Consider the following 18,780-nt stretch of genomic DNA (forward strand, 5'->3'; position numbering starts at 1 on the left):
ACTTTTCCCTTTCCTTAGGACCTGCCCCAGGGGACAGCAGATTTAATGTCCAGCAGAGGCTGCAAAGGAATTCCTCTGGCAGAGGTCGTAATGGGAATTAGCTTAATCATGCCACTTCCTCCCCAGCCACAACCCGGGTTACTGGAAATGCCTCCTCTCCCCCACCCCCAGCAGACTTTCTGCTACCGTGGGCCCTCCTCCACTGTCTTCACTGATGGGAAGTTCATCTGGCTCAAGGTCTACCAAACGCCCCAGGGTGTCCTGCTATTGTGATAGGATATGACTGATCACCCACTCTTTTTAGCTACCTTCAATAAATAGATATAAAGGAGATGGATAAATGAAATTCCTGCTTTAACTCCAAACTTAATTCCTTTTTAAAGTTTAAGTCAGATCCTATGTTATAAAATTTCAGCATGTATGTAAACTGTAAAAATGCCCCTGTGATATTTGCAAACACGTCCATTGGTGCCCACAAAATCCCACATCTGTGCATGTAAAACGGGAAATTATATACTGCTTCATCAGTTGTGCCAACAAGTTTTGCTGGTACATTTTTAGAATCCTTCATTTTAGTGAAGGTATTTTTGTGGCTCAACTTATTTTCTGCAGCCCAGCATTTCCCACAATTCTGGACCCCTGGGCTGCTCTCCTCTCAGCAGCACATAGAGGTGGATCCGTGTTTTGATGTATAGACATGCCCCCTCAGCTTCTGCTTGCGGCCAGATTCTCTGCCTTCACAGCAGCCCACAGCAGTGGTTCCTTTTGCTCCCATCCTTACTCCTTCTGTTTTAAATTTTCTGCCCATTTTTTCTCAGCCTTCCTCCTCCTCCTGGGGTCAGCTAAACCCTCAAGGATTTAACACTCCCTAAGCCTCTGCAGCAGCATTTCCATGCTGGTTCCTCTGTCCCTTACCGGCATGGCGGAGTGGTCAAGAAAGCATTGGGTCAAATTCAACCAGTTCTCTCTACATGGGAGGCAGCCTTCCCAGGCTTAGCAGAGGGTGAATTGTGCCCAGCCTGCACCCAGTCGTCAGTGCCTAACTGTGTTAGGTCCTGGGGCTGCAAGTCGGACAGGCAGAGGTCTGCGACCCACTGAGGCAGCAACTCCCACCAGAGAAAAAAGGACTAAGTACCCCAGTGTGGAGGAGGAAGAGGCTCCAAAAGTGAGGAGGACCCTGACCACTCGAGTCAGGTAAGTCCCGGGAATCTCTACAGAACAAAGAGGAGAGGCTTGCACAACCATCTGTCTCCCCCACCCTGCCACATCTTAAAGTGGGTCCTGTGCACCCTGAGGAAAGAAATAGGGCTTCTAATCAGCCTGCCTCTCTCCCTCCCAAGAACAAGGATGTCCTCTCCCCTGCAATCCTGGGGGGGGAATGGGAGCAGTGGGAGGATTCTCAGACATACCTCTCGAGAGGGTTCCAGGCCTAAAGGAAGGCAAGCCACAAAAAGGTCTCACCAAAGCCACAGCAGAACTTCTATATTCCCCAAAGTGTCCTATTAAAGGTTAAAAAACATTAAAATAGCTAAAAAGGGAAAGGGGAAAAAAAGTACAAAAAAAAATCCAGAGATACTAGTCCTTCGATTCCGCCACATCTTCTCTCTCCCCCACACTGAGGAAGGTGAACTGTCTGGCTGTGAAACCGTAGCAGGCTCCTGAGAGTAAGCCTCATATTTCTCTTCTCAAAGTCCTCCTCTCAGGCTGCAATAGCCCTTCTTCCTCCTTGAGGGACCGATTAGGAATGAATGGACAAACCTGATAAGGGCAAGCTATTAGCGAGTGTGACCTCAGGCTCTGTAACATTCAGCAGCCAAAGGGCTCCATTGCTGAGATGCCAAAGTAGCCTTCCTCCCCAACGATACGGTTATTCGCTCAGAAGGTGAGTTGTACCCTAAAGACCCCACATACAGAAAGATGGAGGCCACTCTCTAAAAGGGCTTTGAAACCTCCTCCACCACCCTCTGGGCATCCCTGGCAGCTACCTGCTTTGCAGGAGCATCTCTTTCCTGGCTGGAAGATCTCACAGCCTCAAAGACAGAGATCACCCTGACTTTGGCTCCACTTAAAAAAAAAAAAAAAAAAAAGTCTCGCTAGCAGTAACATTCGTAGCTGATGCCTCAATGGATGCAGTGAGATTCTCAACCTGAGCCAGAATGGATGCAATGAGATTCTCAACCTGAGCCATGGCTTCCAACTCAGTAGTCAGGCGCCACCTACGGCTCTGACCCTGGAAGGTGGATACTCACTCTAAACACGTCCTGTGCTCAGCCAAATTCACAGGCTCCCTCCTTTTTTGGAGAAAAGATGGAAGCCAGCAGTGTGGAAAAACAGTCTCTCCCTTCCCCATTAAAGGCCCTCAGGAGAGAATATAGATTGGCCTTCACAGAGAGGTACTTCTTTCTCTCCTCATCTTCACAAGGTACCAGCACAGAGACAACAGATTCTCTCAGGGAAAACAGTAGAGCTGAGGTCTGGGGGAAGTCCAGAGGGACCTCAGCCACACCCCGCAAAATCCACTTTATAATAAAGATCACATAGGCTTCTACCCCGAGTTGGAGCTAGTGGGCAGGATTTCCATTGACGACAGACAAGTAGTTCAGGGAAACAATGAGCCTGGGATACTTCCTTGAGCTGTGGGCTCCATCTGATCTGATCTTCTTCCAGTCACCCAGCTCCTACAATGTCAAAAACCACACAGCCTGATACAGAACAAAATATCTTCTGGATGTGAGAGTGACAGAGTGTGTTCCCTCAGAAGAAAGATTCTCTGGGTTCTACTCCATATTCTTCATTGTACAGAAGCACACAGTGGGTATGAGAGTCATTTTCAACCTCAAAAGACTCAACAAGTGGATGAAGACAATTAAGTTTTGGTTGGAGATCCTGGCCTCTGTGATGTCATCCTGGCTCCAGGGGGACCTCTTGACTTCAATAGTTCTAGCAGACGCAATCTCTACATTCCCATGTCACTGCAGACTTTTGAGGTTCACCTACAGCAGGAAACATTATCAATTCCCAACACTCCCATTCAGCCTGCCCCTGTCCCCCCACCCAGGTTCTTACAAAGAGCTTGTAGGTGGTAATAGCCAAACTCAGATTGCAGGGGACTCATCTGCACCTTTTCCCGGGCAACATCCTGATCAGAGCCCCATCACAGTCAGCAGTGCACAGGGCCACTGATTCAGGTCAGGGTCAACAACTCTGAGTGGTACCTGAATCAGGAGATTTTTGATTTCATCCTTCAGACATTTGGCCCCCCTTCAATCAACTTGTTTCCAAATTGTATGAATACAAAAAGGCAAAAATACTTCACAAGGAAGGCAGACCCCAAATCCATGGAGACAGATACCTTATTGCATAGTTGGCCACAGAGCCTACTTTACATGTTTCCACCTTTTCTACTACTGATAACTCCACATTGGCCAAGGAGTCTTGGTTCTCAGACCTGACAGAGATGACCCTGGAGCCCCCACTCCAGTGTCCATGGAGACTGGACATCCTCTCACAAGGTCATCTTTCACCCGTACCTAAAATGGCTTCAACTAACAGCCTGGCTGCCCAGAGGGAAACACTAGAAGGATTCAGTCTGTCCTCCATAGTTATTAAGATATTGCTTTAGTCTAGGAGAATACTGATATTAAGAGCATACTCCTACTTCTGGTCCAGATTCAACTACTGGTGCCAAAGAGTACAATGGAAATCCCAGAAATCCAGGAATTTCAACCAGTCTGGACTTTCTTCAAGAAAGCATAGACAGAGGCCTTCAGCCCAGAACTGATGTATGTCAGGTGTCTGCCCTTATTAGGGCTATCTGCAGGATCCTTGGGCTCTCTGGCACACAATCCACAGGTAATCCCATTCCTTTGAGCAGTTCAATTAGCCAGACAAGTGGTCAGGCCTCTCTTTCTGAAATGGGACCTTCCTCCAGCTTTGAGGGCCCTGACTAGTCATCCCTTTGGGCTTCTGACTTCAGGGTCAGTCTTTTATTTAACCATTAAGATTTGTTTCTTAGTAGCTGGCATGTCTCCCAGGTGAGTGTTGGAGCTGGCAGCCTCATCTATACAGGAGCCGTACTGCATGTTCGAAGAGGACAATGTGGCTTCAGCACACCAGAATCCTTTCTTCCCAAGGTAAGTTCCTCCTCCCATACTTCGTAAGAGGCTGTGCATCCTTCATTCTGTCCAAAACCACAACATCCAACTGAAAGGGCGTGGGACATCTTAGACATCAAAAGAGTGTTGAAAATCTCTGAAGCATACAGAATCCATGAGAAGATCGGGCTCCCTATTTGTGTCCTTCCACACAAAATGCCAGGGACTCAGAGCAAGTCTTCCATCGCTAGGTGGAAGCCTAAAATTAGAGGTTCCTGTCCCATAAGAAATCAAGGAGCACCTGATGACATACTTAACCTCCGGAGCGGAATGAGCAAGTGCGTCCACTTTGGAAAGTGGCAAAGAAGCCATTTGGTCTACAGCTAACATCTTCATTAGGCAAGCTCTACAAGGTGGATCTTCTATCTTCTGCAGAGGTCTTCTTTGGTGGGAACATGCTGCAGGTGATGGCCCAGAAATATTAGAGACTCTTGAGCAAGCTCAGAAAAAGAGGGGGGGGGTACTTCTTTCCTACAAGACTTTTGGTTCATAACTCTTTCTACATCTGTTCACTGCTCGCTACTTCCCAGATGTCCAGAAACAGTGGAGACACTGGATTGCAGAATGGTAACTTGCTTACTGATCCTTTCTGCTAGCAGCATCTTCAACCCACTCTGGATGGCTTATAAAGGCAAGGGTCAGATGTAAGTGGAATCATTACCATATGACCACCTTCCGGGTCTAGTATACTTAATGACTGCATCTGAAGAAGTGGGTATTCACCCACGGAAGCTTATGCTCCAATATGTCTGTTAGTCTAAATGGTGCCACAGGACTCTTTGCCACTTATACTTAGTTATTTCATTATCTCTGGAAATTCATTAATAATGATATACATATTTTACAGCTTGGGAATAACTCATACAATAGCAAGCAGGAGCAAATGAGCATGGCCAGACTCTGCAGTGTCAAAACACTGATCTGCCTCGGTGAGCTTCAGAGAGAGGAGAGCAACCCAGATATCCAGAATTGCAGGAAATGCTACTAGTAAAAAGGAAATTATCAGTAAGAAATTTTCCATTCCCTTCTTTAATAGTTGTATAAAAAGATACTAAAAAGAGTGCAATATTACAGACAGAGACTCTCATCCAGACTACCTCAAACCCAAGAAACCTTTACACCTGAGATGCAAGAACAATGTGTCTCATTAATAAAATAAACTATCAGGACTCCTTTTATGTTAACTTTTCTCTTAGCCTAGCTGAGAACTTTCACTTAATTATTAATACCAGAGTATGTTATGACTCATGTCAGCAGATACCTGGGGACAATAATGCATAAAACATGGACACACTGTTCTATAGTGCTGTTTAAATCTATCATGTCAATGCAACTGTTGTACAAATGCACTAACACAACACTCTAAAAATCTTGGTCAATTGTATGGTGGAAAGTAGTAACTCAGCATACAGTTAATGCTTTTTAAAATGAATTGTGGAGCTGGAAATGACATGTAGGAATGGGGAATTTGCCAATCCATTTACATAAGAGGGCTACACACCTCTCTACATGTGAGAATGCAATCCCACTGAAGTTAGTGGAGTAGTACATATTTACTTCAGGACTAAATATGTCCCAGAGAATGACCATTTTGGCTGGAGCAAGGTCTTGGGCGGCCAAACTTCCACTACACTTTTGCTCACATTCAATCATAGCAAATTGTAATATGGATTTGTGATGTCCATTATAAATAGATTTTCATAACAGATCTCCAAAACCAGAAAGATTAGTGAACTAACCGGTACAATATACTCTTTCATTCCCTGCTCCAAAACAATAATTGCCTGCAAAATTATATCTTAAGAGGCTACTCTGAGTTACTGAAGTAAAAGTTGTCTTGAAACCACAGAACATCTCAGGCTATATAGCGGCTGAAACAGGTAGAATACTTCTTGGGGACTGGTTGGGAGCACAGTGAGCAATGACTCCTTTCCTTCCTTTCCTTTCTTGAAAAAAAAAAAAAATGAAACAAAGAGATGCTGAAGACCCATAACTACACTGCTGCTAGCAGATGTGATCTCCCTCTCACACACACATACACACACGCACACACCTCTCTTCTCTCCCACCCTTTTGTAACTATAAAACTAGTTACATTCCTTCTACCAACAGAAAGTTCTTCAGAAATCAAACCATCAATTGTGGTTTGTACCTGGTACATAATATTGCTTAAAAGAATCATCTTTGTCCCATTACTTCCCAAGGCAGAAGTAGTTTATCATTTAGAGAACATAACCATCTTATTTCCAAACTAAGGGAAGCATTAAGGAGCTGACTATTAATAAATGAGGCTGTGGTGCTTATTACAATCCTGTCCTGGCATGGACCTGGGCTAGATGACCTAATAGGTCTTTTCCAGCTACAACGACTTCAGTTCTAAGATTAATCATACTTGTTCAGAAAGGATCCCTACCATGCAAATCTGCTTCTCTTGCTTCAGAAAAGATGCAGAGAGTCAGAGGAAACACGCTACTCAATTTCACAGTACAGTAATTTCCCACATAATGTAATAACAATCCACAGAGGAAAATGTTTAGCCCATGTCGAGATCATCACATAAACAAGAGGAAACATCTTGAACCAGAAACACCCCCCTTTTAATTTTTGTGCATGTGTATGCAGAACTAGTAGCTTCCTGGAATTAGCTGCAATTTCAACAGATGACAACATACCACACTGACTTTTCTATAGCAGTTCACTGTTTATTGACCTGGTATATTACACAGGGAAAAAATGCACAATGGCTGACCCTTGTCTTAACTAGTGAGTAAGCATCACTCATGAGCCTCACAGCTAGAGGCCTTCTCAAGCTTCTTCACATGAGGGAAGATAAAAGCTGCATTCAGTCATAACGTATAATTCAGTTATATAAGCAGAGCGCAAGTAGTATGTTTTATAGTCAAAGATTAAATGTATCACTGAATTAGGCCTTTCTGTTTAATTATCAAGGATGCCACACCCATGGCAAGATACAGATCTAGATCTTTACTTTTATATATACACATACCATTTCAAAACAACAGTATTCTAAATAGTGTGTTCCTATGAGACTGTTATGCTTTTTTGGGTGCCTCCTGACTAGCTTTGTATCTCCTGACTAGCTTTCGTTGCTCAGAAATGCATTGCCTACTATGTCTTATTATTTAAAAACATGTGAAAATGTTTATTCTTTAAAGATGACCTATAAAAGTGAAGAGGAGATTCAAAGAAGGGTGAGGAGTAGCATTAGGGACATCAAGACTGAAAGACTGGATTGTTTTCCTCCAAAGGGAGATGAATAAGAAGGGACATAATGAATGGCACAGAAAAGGTAAATCAGGAACTTCTGTTCTCATAACACAAAAGCAAGGGAACATGCAATGAAATTTAAAAGGTGGAAAATTCAGAATTGGCAAAAGTAAATACTCTTCACATACATGTAATTAGATGGTGGAACTCATTGCCACAGGAAGTCGTTGAAGCCAAGAACAAAAAAGAACTGTATATTTAGATGGATAACAAGAATAACTAGGGTTATCATAATTAATGCTAAACATTTTTTGGAAGGGATAGTAAACTTCATGCTTTTGGGTCTTCAGGACATTCTAACTTTTGGAGACCAAGATGAAACAATACCAGAGCTGATTACTCTAAAATCTGCCTACTGCAGAGTTTCTACACCTTCCTGGGCAGCAGATGGTATTTGCCAAAGCCAGAGACAGGATACTGGACTAAACAGACCACGGGTTCTGATCCAGTATGACAATTCCTATGTGCTACTTTCCAATCTTCTCTTTACCAAGAGATTCTGAAGCTCTGCACATTATTCACTAACACACATTTTGTTTCATATTTCAAGTGTTCAAATAAACACCTTTACCCTGATTTTAAGAGAGTATTTTGTAAAGGTAGAGACATCTAGCAAAACGTATTGGACCAAATCCTGAGGTATCATGCAGTTTATAAAGCTAAGAGAGTTCCATTAGAGTCAATGGGAGGCCCTTATGAATATAGCCCTGTTGAAATAATGATTTCACGGAGGGTGCAGAAATCGTGAAAATGCTCCCCAACAGTAATTATAATATATCATATAAATAAAAGGAAAATGTCTACAACAAAGTCTAATACAAAAAGCTACCTTAGCTTACAGTGCTGTGCACATGTGTGGAAGAATGGAGTGCTGTGGGCACTGACTTGAAATTGACTAACGTTACTTGTGGCAAGGTGGGTGAGGTATTATCTTTTTATTGGACCAACTTCTATTGGTGAGAGAGACAAGCTTTCGAGCTTCTCACCAGTAGAGTTGGCCCAATAAAAAGCTATTACCTCACCCACCTTGTCTTTCTATCCTGGGACCAACACAGCTACAACACCACTGCATAGAATATTACTTTCCCTCCTTGAAACTGACAAAGCGCAAACTCTGTGAAATCCAATATTTTCCTATTTACACTGTAGTGAATTTTCGAAAATATATGAACAGTGATTTACACAGGGCCCTACTTATGAATAACACTAGAATTTAGAGGAAGAGGGAGAAAGAAGAACAAAGGCATAACACACATCAAGGACCTGCGGCTCAGGACATGTCCACACTAGAAATTTTTGCCAGGAATGTTGGTTAGGAATGTGATTTTTTTTTTTTTTTGGTGACATTTCTATACTGGCAGAAGCCATAGTGTAGATGCAATTATACTGACATAAAAGTTATTCTGATGGTATAGCTTATTTCACTTAGGAAGCTGGTACAAGCTTTACCAGCAGTCACTCCCACCCCCACCAGTATGAGCTGTTTCTTTACTAGGAGGGTTTGCCGTTAGAGCTATACTGGCAAACCTTTTCTCCTGTAGAACTGCCCTTATAGTGGAAAACTACTGCACCATGGCTTTAAAAAAAAAAAAAAACCCTGACAGTGGGTACGACACACAATCTGCATAGCCCTACAGTGTAAGGCTTTAGGGCAGAGTTCCAGGGATCTCTACCTGCAAGGGAAGCAGTCAGCATAATTCCTACATGTGTGCTGACAGGGAACCAGGGGGAACCACTGTGGATCAAGAGGCAGTACAGAAGGTTCTGGCAGATCCTCTAAGACCCATGAATTCTGAGAGTCAAACCACAGTTTCTTCCATAGGGGAACTCACTCCCCACAAAAGCTATCAGAGAAAATTCTGCAAGGAGCTTGACTGCCCACTTTACCTCTCCCACTGGTTTTCCCCATGAGAGAGCATTTTCTGGGACTTAATATGCTGATTGCAAATATATATATTGGACCAAATTCATCCCTGATGTTACTCCAATGAAATCTAAGTAACAACACCAGGGATGAATCTGGATCCTTGAAACTACACTGTATATATTTATATTTCAGTGACATTCTGAATATTTAAAGATTCTTTTCAAAGCGCTAAGCAAACTAAAGGCTTGTAAACTTACCCATCCAAACTTCTCCAAACTGACCAGCTCCAAGTTTCTTCAGTAATTTAATTGATTTCCGTGAAATCTCCCAGGCATCTTTATCCCAAGGTTTTTGGGGTTTTGGACTAACACATGCTTTTTCCAGCTTTCTGCATAAACCATCTGACTGTTCTATTTTTCAAAGAAAAACCAAGTAGAAAATCCATTACGTTTTGTAATTACATTACATTTACGTGTCTACAGTAAAGTATGTGCAACTGCTGACCGGCACCAACTTCACAATCACCTTCATACTATTTTAAACCTTCCATACTGGAATTTAGGATTTCTTGAATTCTAGAGCCAATTTATAACATGTGCGATCTGCATTAGATGCCATAGATCTGCAGATGCAAAGAAATTGTTATTGCTCATATCGTCATTAGATTTGCTTTTCTCACTTCAACAGTATACTAAGATAAATAGTGCCAAGGTAAATAAAATGTATGTTCTAACTACTAAAAGTATGTTAATGAAGACAGAATGGGAAATACTGCTTAAGAAAAGGAAAATCTTATTAGTAAAGTATGTGATTCAAATCAGGAGAAGTTCTGAGTACGTGCCAGTTCCATTGACTTCAGCATTTCTAAAGCACAGACTCACTTATTAAAGTGCCTAATTTTAGGCAAATGAGTTTGAAACTATGTAACCTGCACAAGTTCACAAAGGAGGGTCAATAGCAGAGCTATGGCTAGAACTCAGGAATTTCTTGATTTGAGTCCTATGTTCAGACCACTAGACCATGCTGCCTTCTAAGATGGGAGAGTTTTCGCAATAGTAGCATCTCTCTGATGACATTAAATGAACACAGTGTGTTGGCTCAGTCAGTTAAAAAAAGAGTGATTTAGTTAGTTTGTGAGGTGTTTCATACCAAAAGGCATCGAGCCAAGCTGTAGACAAGTAATCTACACCAGTAGTATTTTGTAAGCTAAGTTCTGTTTGATGAAGGATGCTGATGTTTTTTCTCTTTTCCCTTTAGAGGAAATATTGGCTCCAATCCCATGAAATCTAGATAATGGAAAAGATGCCACTGGTCTTCAATAAATATCAGGATTGAGCCTAGTATTTTGTTACATTTCTATGCAGCTCTTAAATTATACAGTAGCCACCCACACACACTAAATAGATAATCATTACTTCTCCAGTCACTGCACACTTACAAAGAAAAAATAAATGTAATTAAGTAGGGTTGAGATTTTCCAGTCAGTGCAGGGGATTTACAATACATCATAAATTAAAATTAATCGAAATTGTGTGGCTAAACCTCCAGTCTGGCTTTGAAAATCTCAACCTTGTATTTTTTTCAGCTACAAAATGGCCCCAAATCTCCTTTTCCTGACCCCAAGAAGGTATAGGCAATGAAAAGTCACTTTTGTACTCAGTGAGCAGCTGTAGACATTTTTATAAGAGATTACTGTTTATAGATGCAATTCCTACTCCATTTGAAGTCAACGGGAATTTTGCATTCCCATCACAAAGTCACTCACAAAAAAAGTCATGTTGGCACAAGAAAATTACAGAGTTGATTTTTTTTTTAAATAAATCACCAGATACAATCCTGGAAGACATTTATATATAAGAAATATTTAGAATTTCAGCATATCATAATGTCCACATATATCGGTTCACACTTATAAAAACAGACCTTATTCACAGTGGGCCTGATTATTCTCTAGTACCAGTTTCACACTGGTGTAACATTGACATTGACATGTATGAAGTTACTCTTCATTTACACAGGCATATCAGAGGTCAGAATCAAAGCTAATATTATATCTTGCTACAATTCTCAGTGCTTGAATTTTTTATAAAAAATGTGAAAAGACTTGAAATAGAACAAGGAAAGCATTTTGATTATTAGCTTTAATGAAAACAATGCCTAATATCCGATAAGCAAGCCACTGACTGATTTAACTTACTTTGGTAATGTTTGATCATATCGTTGATGGTGGAAAATGTAATCCTTGGAGAGATGTAATATCCTCCATTGTCTAGACTCCTTATTTTGTAGTGCTTAACAACATCACCATGCTGTGGATCATAGTCCCTGATGGAGAGAGAATAACTGCCTGTGGACAAACAGTGCAAAGATGTTGTTTAATAGATAGGACACCTATATTGCACACATTGCTGTAGTTCAATATTAATATATGCAACAAACGTAAATTTTTCTCCTCCTCTTGTCCACTATTTACTCCAAAAAGCATTCTGCTATCATCCCAAATGATTGGCATGAAAAAGTTAGCCAACTGCAGGCTCTGTTGCTGGTACTAAATTTACTCAGAAAGCTAATTTTCTGTCAGACTTTTCTGCTTCAATACCAACAGAGATACTCAGACTAATTTTCTCTCTTTCTTTTTTGGTAATATTCTGACAAACTGAGGCTCAGTTGTGCAGACAGTTACATGGCTATTCCTATTCCTGGGCATAGTCCCATTGACTTCAGTGGGACCATGTGCAGAAGCAACTGCAGGATTAGCCCAACCTCACTAACTGATATACAGGCTGACATTCACCCTGGCACGAGGGCGAGTACACGGAATCAGTGTGCCTTAAGCCCCTAGATGCTGCGAATAGGCTAGCGAGGAGAGGGTTTTGGGCACGCAGAAGGGAAGAATCACAAGATCCACATGTATCCAGGAACTCAGCTTGACTCCAAACTTGTCACTGAGGTTTCTTTATTGGCATATAAACAACACTTGAATTGATCAGGCGTAAGCGTAGGGAGTGGGTATATGGCGTACCACAAATTCAAATTACACAAACTCCCAGTCTTTATATACATTCAGAAATTGCATTACATTCACTATATATTGCATTACATGTTTTGGTACTGGCTTGGTTACTTTGCAGGAACCAATCCCAGTGCAGAATGCTCTGTCCATGAGCTACTCATGTTCGACTTTACTCTTTACCTCATCTTTATGCTCCCAATTTCTCTTGTCCATTGTTATCCTGTTCTCCACAAATGGTGCCGTGGGATGTTCCCCCTCTAATATTAGCTCGCTCAGATGTTGCCTTTTAGCTTACTGACCCATTTACTTATTTTAGCACAAGCATTCCATTTTCAGTCTGCTAATCTAGTTACCTCCCTACTCCTGTCTTCCAAAAAATGAAGCCTCCTCCACGTTTAATTACTCAAATCAAGCTGGGCCTACACCCTATTGGCAGGTTATTCATAATTGTGCATTGCAGGGATTCTTGCATCTTCCTCTGAAGGATCTGGTACTGTCACTATTGGAGACGACATATTGGACTAGATGCATCAATGAGATGTTGGTGCCTAACTTTCTCAGGTTCCTTTGAAAATTCTAGTCTGGGGTCTCCATTAGTCCTTTCAGTATAAATAATGGCTTCTGTTATAAAAATCTAGTTTGATTTTCTACCTACAGTGCAAACCCCCGGGTGCCACAAGTATACTATAAAACCTGTATTTGTAAGATTTGATATCCCAAGAGCTTTACAGAACAGGACAACTGTTATTCACATTTAAAGTTTTCATCTAACCCATCCTAGGAGTCACAGTATCACAGATGTTCAGAAGGGAAAAGACCTCCTAGTTCATCCACTCTCTCTCTTTGCCTACATAGGATCATTTCTCACAGTACATTCTCTATTTCTATTTTATATTTTCTGGGTAGGTTTTAAGTGTTAAGCCACAGGACTCCCTCATTTCCTTTGGAGACTTTCCCACAGTCTAACTGAATTCACTGATATATGTAGCAAACAACATAACATATTGGGCCAACTTCAGCTCTTGATCATACGAGTTCATTTTTAACTCTGGTATCAGTCCCAAAGTAATCCATTACCTACCTTTTAATGTTTCACTTTCTCTGATAAGGAATGCTCCAGGATTGTTTCCTGGTGCTAGAAGCTGTCTCTCTGCATCTTTCCTGGTTATATCTTTGAAGAACCACCTGAAAAGTATTTTGAAAGAGTTAGGGTTTTTTCTCTCTACCCCCCCAAGGATATGCAACAGGGTGAAAAAGAAAGTTTCAAATGCACTGAAATATAGAAGAACATACTCTTCTGTTTCCAAGGTGTTTACTTTTGCTACGTAGTTGCTTGGAATGAAGCCTTCTTTCTTTGTTGAGAGAGATTTAGCTCTCCACCATTCTCCAAGCCTGAAACACAAAATAACAACAGTAATCACAACATGTGAACAAAAAATAATGAAAGGTTATTCAGCTACTTCTGTGATGCTGCGGAGGACCCTGGCTGGGCTGGAGGGGAAAAACACAGCATTTCTCTCTGAAATTCACTTATCTCAGAAAATTTAGAGGGTCAGCTTCAGAGCAAACTGCTACAACTCTCACCCAATCAACTGCCCAAGTGTTACAGGGGCTGGGGCGGGAAGGACCCAGTTTCACTTTCACATGGAAAGGAGCTTTTTTCCTTCAGTTTGAGAGCGTGCATGTGTGTGTGAGAGAGACAGAAAGAGAAAACCAACATCTATATAGGGATATAGTGATATCCAGAGAAAACGTACAGTACAGCCAACATTGCTATACTTACTCCTCAAGAACTTTCATTTTTTCTCCTTTCTTGAAGGACAAGTCATCTTCATGAATTCCATCATATGGATACAAGGCTACTACAATGTCCCCATGCTCCTCCACGTCTATCAATGCAGAAAGCCAAGTGACATTCTTACTATTATATTTGTTCATATACGGCTATCACAAGTTGTTAACTTTCTTATGGAAACATACCTTCTTTACAGAATCTCTGCCCTGGTAAAAGGTGCATTTCTGTATTTCCCTACAACAAAATATTTATTAATTAAGCAGTTGTAGATCACTATGAGTATATATATTATATGCACAGTACATAATATATAAAAGAATCTTCAGCTGTTGTGGCGTCATCTTAAATATGTTTAAAGACAATATCCACAAAACTAATTAAAAAGAAGCATGTGGCTGTTTTTCTTGGGCAAATTTAAGGCATATGATAAAGTAAACATTGAAGGAGTCCCAAGTAGACTTTGAACTTGGCAGCTCACACCTCATCAAGCTGAAAAGTGAAGTGGAAAATTCACAGCTTTGCTGTTGCTGCACTGACCTTTGACAAAGCTACTTTAACAAGCCAACAGAGCAATAATTATCGGTGCCCTCAAAAAGCTAAAAATAATATTAGGGCTGTCAATTCATTACAGTTAACGCCTGCAAATAACTGAAAACAAAAATTATTGCATTACTTTTTTTAATGCCTTGATTGCCTACTTAGCAGGGAGGCAGGCATTGTCGGCAGGGGGCAGACGCCCCAGGCCAGAGCCCCACACCTATATTTGAAATATAGAAAACCACCAAAAATTTATTGTTTAACAGTGTGCTAAAACCTGTGATTAATCGCAATTAATTTTTTTAATCGCTTGACAGCCGTATAAAAATATTTACTTTTAGTTGATTCTGGGGGGCGTGGGGGGAGGATCCAAAAAAAGTAACAATTAAAAAAATTGCAGGATCTGATTTTCTTATGCCTACAATTTTCCAGTGTTGCTGTCCATGAGATTTCATTCATAAAAACACACCTGGTCAAGACCCCAGCTGGTATAAATCAGCATAGCTTTACTGAGAATTCTGCCAATTGACATCTGCTGAGGATCTGGCCAACTGAATGGAGATGTGGGAAAACATGTTTACTGCTGACTGAGCAACTGAGAAAAAGGAATTATTTCATTTTTTACCAGATGGTAACAATCCTTATATTTTGCCAATTTAGGGTGAAAAATGCATATAGGTCCATATCTTCTTCTCTATACAAGGTCGTATTGTAGGGTTTTGCACAGGAGATTTCATGGCATCCTTCCCCCTCCTGGCTGCAGAAATACTTGGCAGGTGATGCTGTGTTTCTTCCTACTCAGGAGAGGGGTTTTACTAGTGGACCTACATGGTAGCAGACCCATGAGTTACACCAGTGGCCTGCCTTTACTACTGTGGAGAGAGCACTGCTCCACAGCACACAGGAGTTTTCAATTGGCTTGCTCCGCCCTATACAGCAGAATTGCATCCATTCTGCTGCCATTCAGTCCATATATGCTTATGGAGAGAGGTGAGAAGTCAAGGTTTGCTGTACTATAACTACATGCACAGTACACTCCTTATCAGTGTAGAACTACACATTAAAAATAAAGAGGTGGTGCTTTTATAAAGAAATTCTGATGCTCTACAATTCTTATGAGCTTAAAAGTGCAAAACGCTTCTAAAATATTGTTGCTTTCAGAACTAATTCTAAACTATTTCAGGTTCAGAGTAGCAGCCGTGTTAGTCTGTATTCGCAAAAAGAAAAGGAGTACTTGTGGCACCTTAGAGACTAACAAATTTATTAGAGCATAAGCTTTCGTGAGCTACAGCTCACTTCATCGGATGAGCTGTAGCTCACGAAAGCTTATGCTCTAATAAATTTGTTAGTCTCTAAGGTGCCAAAAGTACTCCTTTTCTTTAAACTATTTCAGACTTCCTTAGAGTCACTCAGCACTCCTTTAAAGCATCAAACATACCACGTCAGGGAGTATTTTCTCTATATAAAAAGAAGGCAGAGCCAATATTTACAAAGAAATAAACCGCCAAGGGCTTTTTAAAATATTGCATATCCTTTGACGGTAAGGTTGCACAGCACTACAAAGCAAAATTGTAGACAAAAATGATTAATTTTAGGTTCTGTATGCGTTTTTGATTTAAATTTAAATCATGCCAGTCATGCTTTGATCTTGCTATTGGAATTCTCCCCTGAGACTATCTACTTACTGGCCTTTGCTGTTTATTGGACGTTGGATCCCTCACATAAATAGTTCGTTCAGTTTTACGTACTGATTGGTTCTTCAATTCTAGCCCATCTCCATGCAGAGTCTCTTTTCTTTTTGATTTTATACATCCCATATTTCCTGTTGGAATAAAAAGGTATTAAACAAAAATGTGTTATTATATAACCAAGTAGCTTTTCATGCAATCATCTGACTATGTAACAAAAACTTTCTTTCCATTCACAATAGCTGAGCATCAATTACAAAAGCTTCAAGCATCAGTATTGATACATGTACCTGTGGTTGGGAACCACTGCTTTAGTAGGTTTCAGAGTAGCAGCCGTGTTAGTCTGTATTCGCAAAAAGAAAAGGAGTACTTGTGGCACCTTAGAGACTAACAAATTTATTAGAGCATAAGCTTTCGTGAGCTACAGCTCACTTCATCGGATGCATTGAAGTGAGCTGTAGCTCACGAAAGCTTATGCTCTAATAAATTTGTTAGTCTCTAAGGTGCCACAAGTACTCCTTTTCTTACTGCTTTAGTAGTTCCCCAATACATTCTATATCAAGGTAATCCTTATGTCAGTTCAAGATAGGACGATCTGGGTGCTAGTATCTACATAACTGGAACCCAACTGCTAATCCACCAAGTAAGTATGCATTTCTTGACATTTCCTCTCTTTTGTAGGGCAGTAACTATCTTTATTTGTCACAGGACTTGCCTTGAAGACACCAAAAAGAAGTGTTTACATGTCAAACAGCCTAATGAAATGGGCTTGGGGCACCGACAGGTGCAAGTAAACCGGGGTGGCCAAAGCACAGCCTGAGAAGCTGAAGCAGCCCATTGAATTCTACACCAGGTCTCGTGTCTGCCCACATCTTTAGTACAGAGGCCTTGTCCACACTAGAAAGTTGTGCCTCTGTAACAATACTGATATAGTTAAAGAGATACAACTCTCCTAGTGTGGATACAGTTATATGAGTGTAAAGGTGCCATAACTGTTCCATATCACAAGGGCACCATATCCTATAAGGCATTTTTACAGTGGTATAACTGCATTCACAATAGGACTTATGTATTTTTATAATACAAATAATTTTATAAGAATCACACCCCTAATCAACATAGTTATATCAATACAGCTATCAAGTGTAGACCTGGCCTGAGAGGCAGCCCTCAAGGAATACAGTCTCAACAGATTATTCTCCCACCAGTTGTAGCCTTCCACCCAGGTCAAGATGGAGCACTGCATGTTGGGCAGGATTGGCTCTACAGTTTTTGCCGCCCCAAGCAGTGGAAAAAAGTGCCGCTGCGGACAGAGAAGCTGCCGCCGAATTGCCGCCGCGGCGGAAACACTGCTGCCCCTTTCTAACTGCCACCCCAAGGACCTGCTTGGAACGCTGCTGCCTGGAGCCAGCCCTGATGTTGGGATCTGTGTGCTGCACCTCTTCCTCTACATTAAAGATGAGGGTAGCTGCAGTCTGCCCCGTTTTGTGGAAATTAGATGTGGCCCTTTGACATCAAAGTTTGGGTGTCCATGAATAAACTCACTGATCATTGCACCATTCAGTTCAGTGACCAATTGAGAGCTCATTGATCTCCAAACCACCTACTCACTTGTGTTCTCTTAAATTAAGAACAAAAATGTCCAAGGGCCCTCATTCCACAAGAAAAGTGAGTGCAATTTTCAGTTCTGGCATATCAATGATTGCAGAATTTCCACTCACCAGCGTAAGGTGGAGAGACTGCATTTCTGTTGGAATCTTTTCTTACAATAGGAAACCTCTAATGCTTTCATTTTTGCTTTGTGAAAACCCCACTGGAAATCCTCCCAATCTCCAATTCCATATGGTGTGTATATACACACACACACACACACACACACACACACACACACACACACACACCTTCTTTCATTTGAGACACTAACAGAAGCTTTTAGGATTTTGACATTTAAGAACACCCTGTTCTTAACTTAAGAACATTTAAGTTTTCAGGCACAATTAATTGTGGGCATACAAAACTCACTTGCACTTTTGAACATGACAAACATGCACATGGGTAGGCAAGCTGGGGTTTGTGTGTGCATATCTGATTATTAGATGTTTAACTCCTAATTGCACCCAGAATAAATCAGGTATTCAGGCATGTTTACTAACACCTGTGCCCACAATTTTGCACCTACAAAACCACAACCTGAAGTTGAAGACTCATAAAAAACTGGCATGGAAGTAGTCAAGCACATGCCCTAACTTTAAGCAGGTGAGTACACCCACTGATTTTAAAAAAAAAAAAAAAAGACTAATCAGTGGCAGAGCAGGAAAAAGAAACCCTGACTCCCAGTTTAGAGCCTTATATGCACTGGAGATGGAAAGGATTAATGTGATGCAGGGACCTTAAATATATGTTATGGTGGGAGGGGGAAAGAAGAGAGATTGAAGATC

The 18,780-nt window shown here is 41.1% G+C and overlaps 1 protein-coding gene across 6 annotated transcripts in view; it reads right to left on the minus strand.

Moving 5' to 3' along the window:
- Positions 1-18,780, minus strand: part of LYN (LYN proto-oncogene, Src family tyrosine kinase) — a 92,929-nt gene that overhangs the window by 43,119 nt on the left and 31,030 nt on the right. For 3 of the 6 annotated variants that reach the window (XM_038389814.2, XM_043507853.1, XM_043507856.1), the window contains exons 2-8: positions 16,403-16,476; positions 14,303-14,351; positions 14,106-14,211; positions 13,616-13,714; positions 13,404-13,507; positions 11,507-11,656; positions 9,567-9,719 (exon numbers count right to left, since the gene is read on the minus strand). In XM_038389814.2, coding sequence (XP_038245742.1) covers positions 9,567-9,719; positions 11,507-11,656; positions 13,404-13,507; positions 13,616-13,714; positions 14,106-14,211; positions 14,303-14,351; positions 16,403-16,471 — 730 coding nt within the window. In that variant the 5' untranslated portion in view covers positions 16,472-16,476. Of the gene's footprint in view, positions 1-9,566; positions 9,720-11,506; positions 11,657-13,403; positions 13,508-13,615; positions 13,715-14,105; positions 14,212-14,302; positions 14,352-16,339; positions 16,477-18,780 lie in introns of all 6 variants that reach the window. The other 3 variants (XM_038389813.2, XM_043507852.1, XM_043507854.1) reach the window with 1 other exon arrangement.

The sequence above is a fragment of the Dermochelys coriacea genome, chromosome 2 (genome assembly GCF_009764565.3).
Source record: "Dermochelys coriacea isolate rDerCor1 chromosome 2, rDerCor1.pri.v4, whole genome shotgun sequence".
Lineage (NCBI taxonomy): Eukaryota > Metazoa > Chordata > Testudines > Dermochelyidae > Dermochelys > Dermochelys coriacea.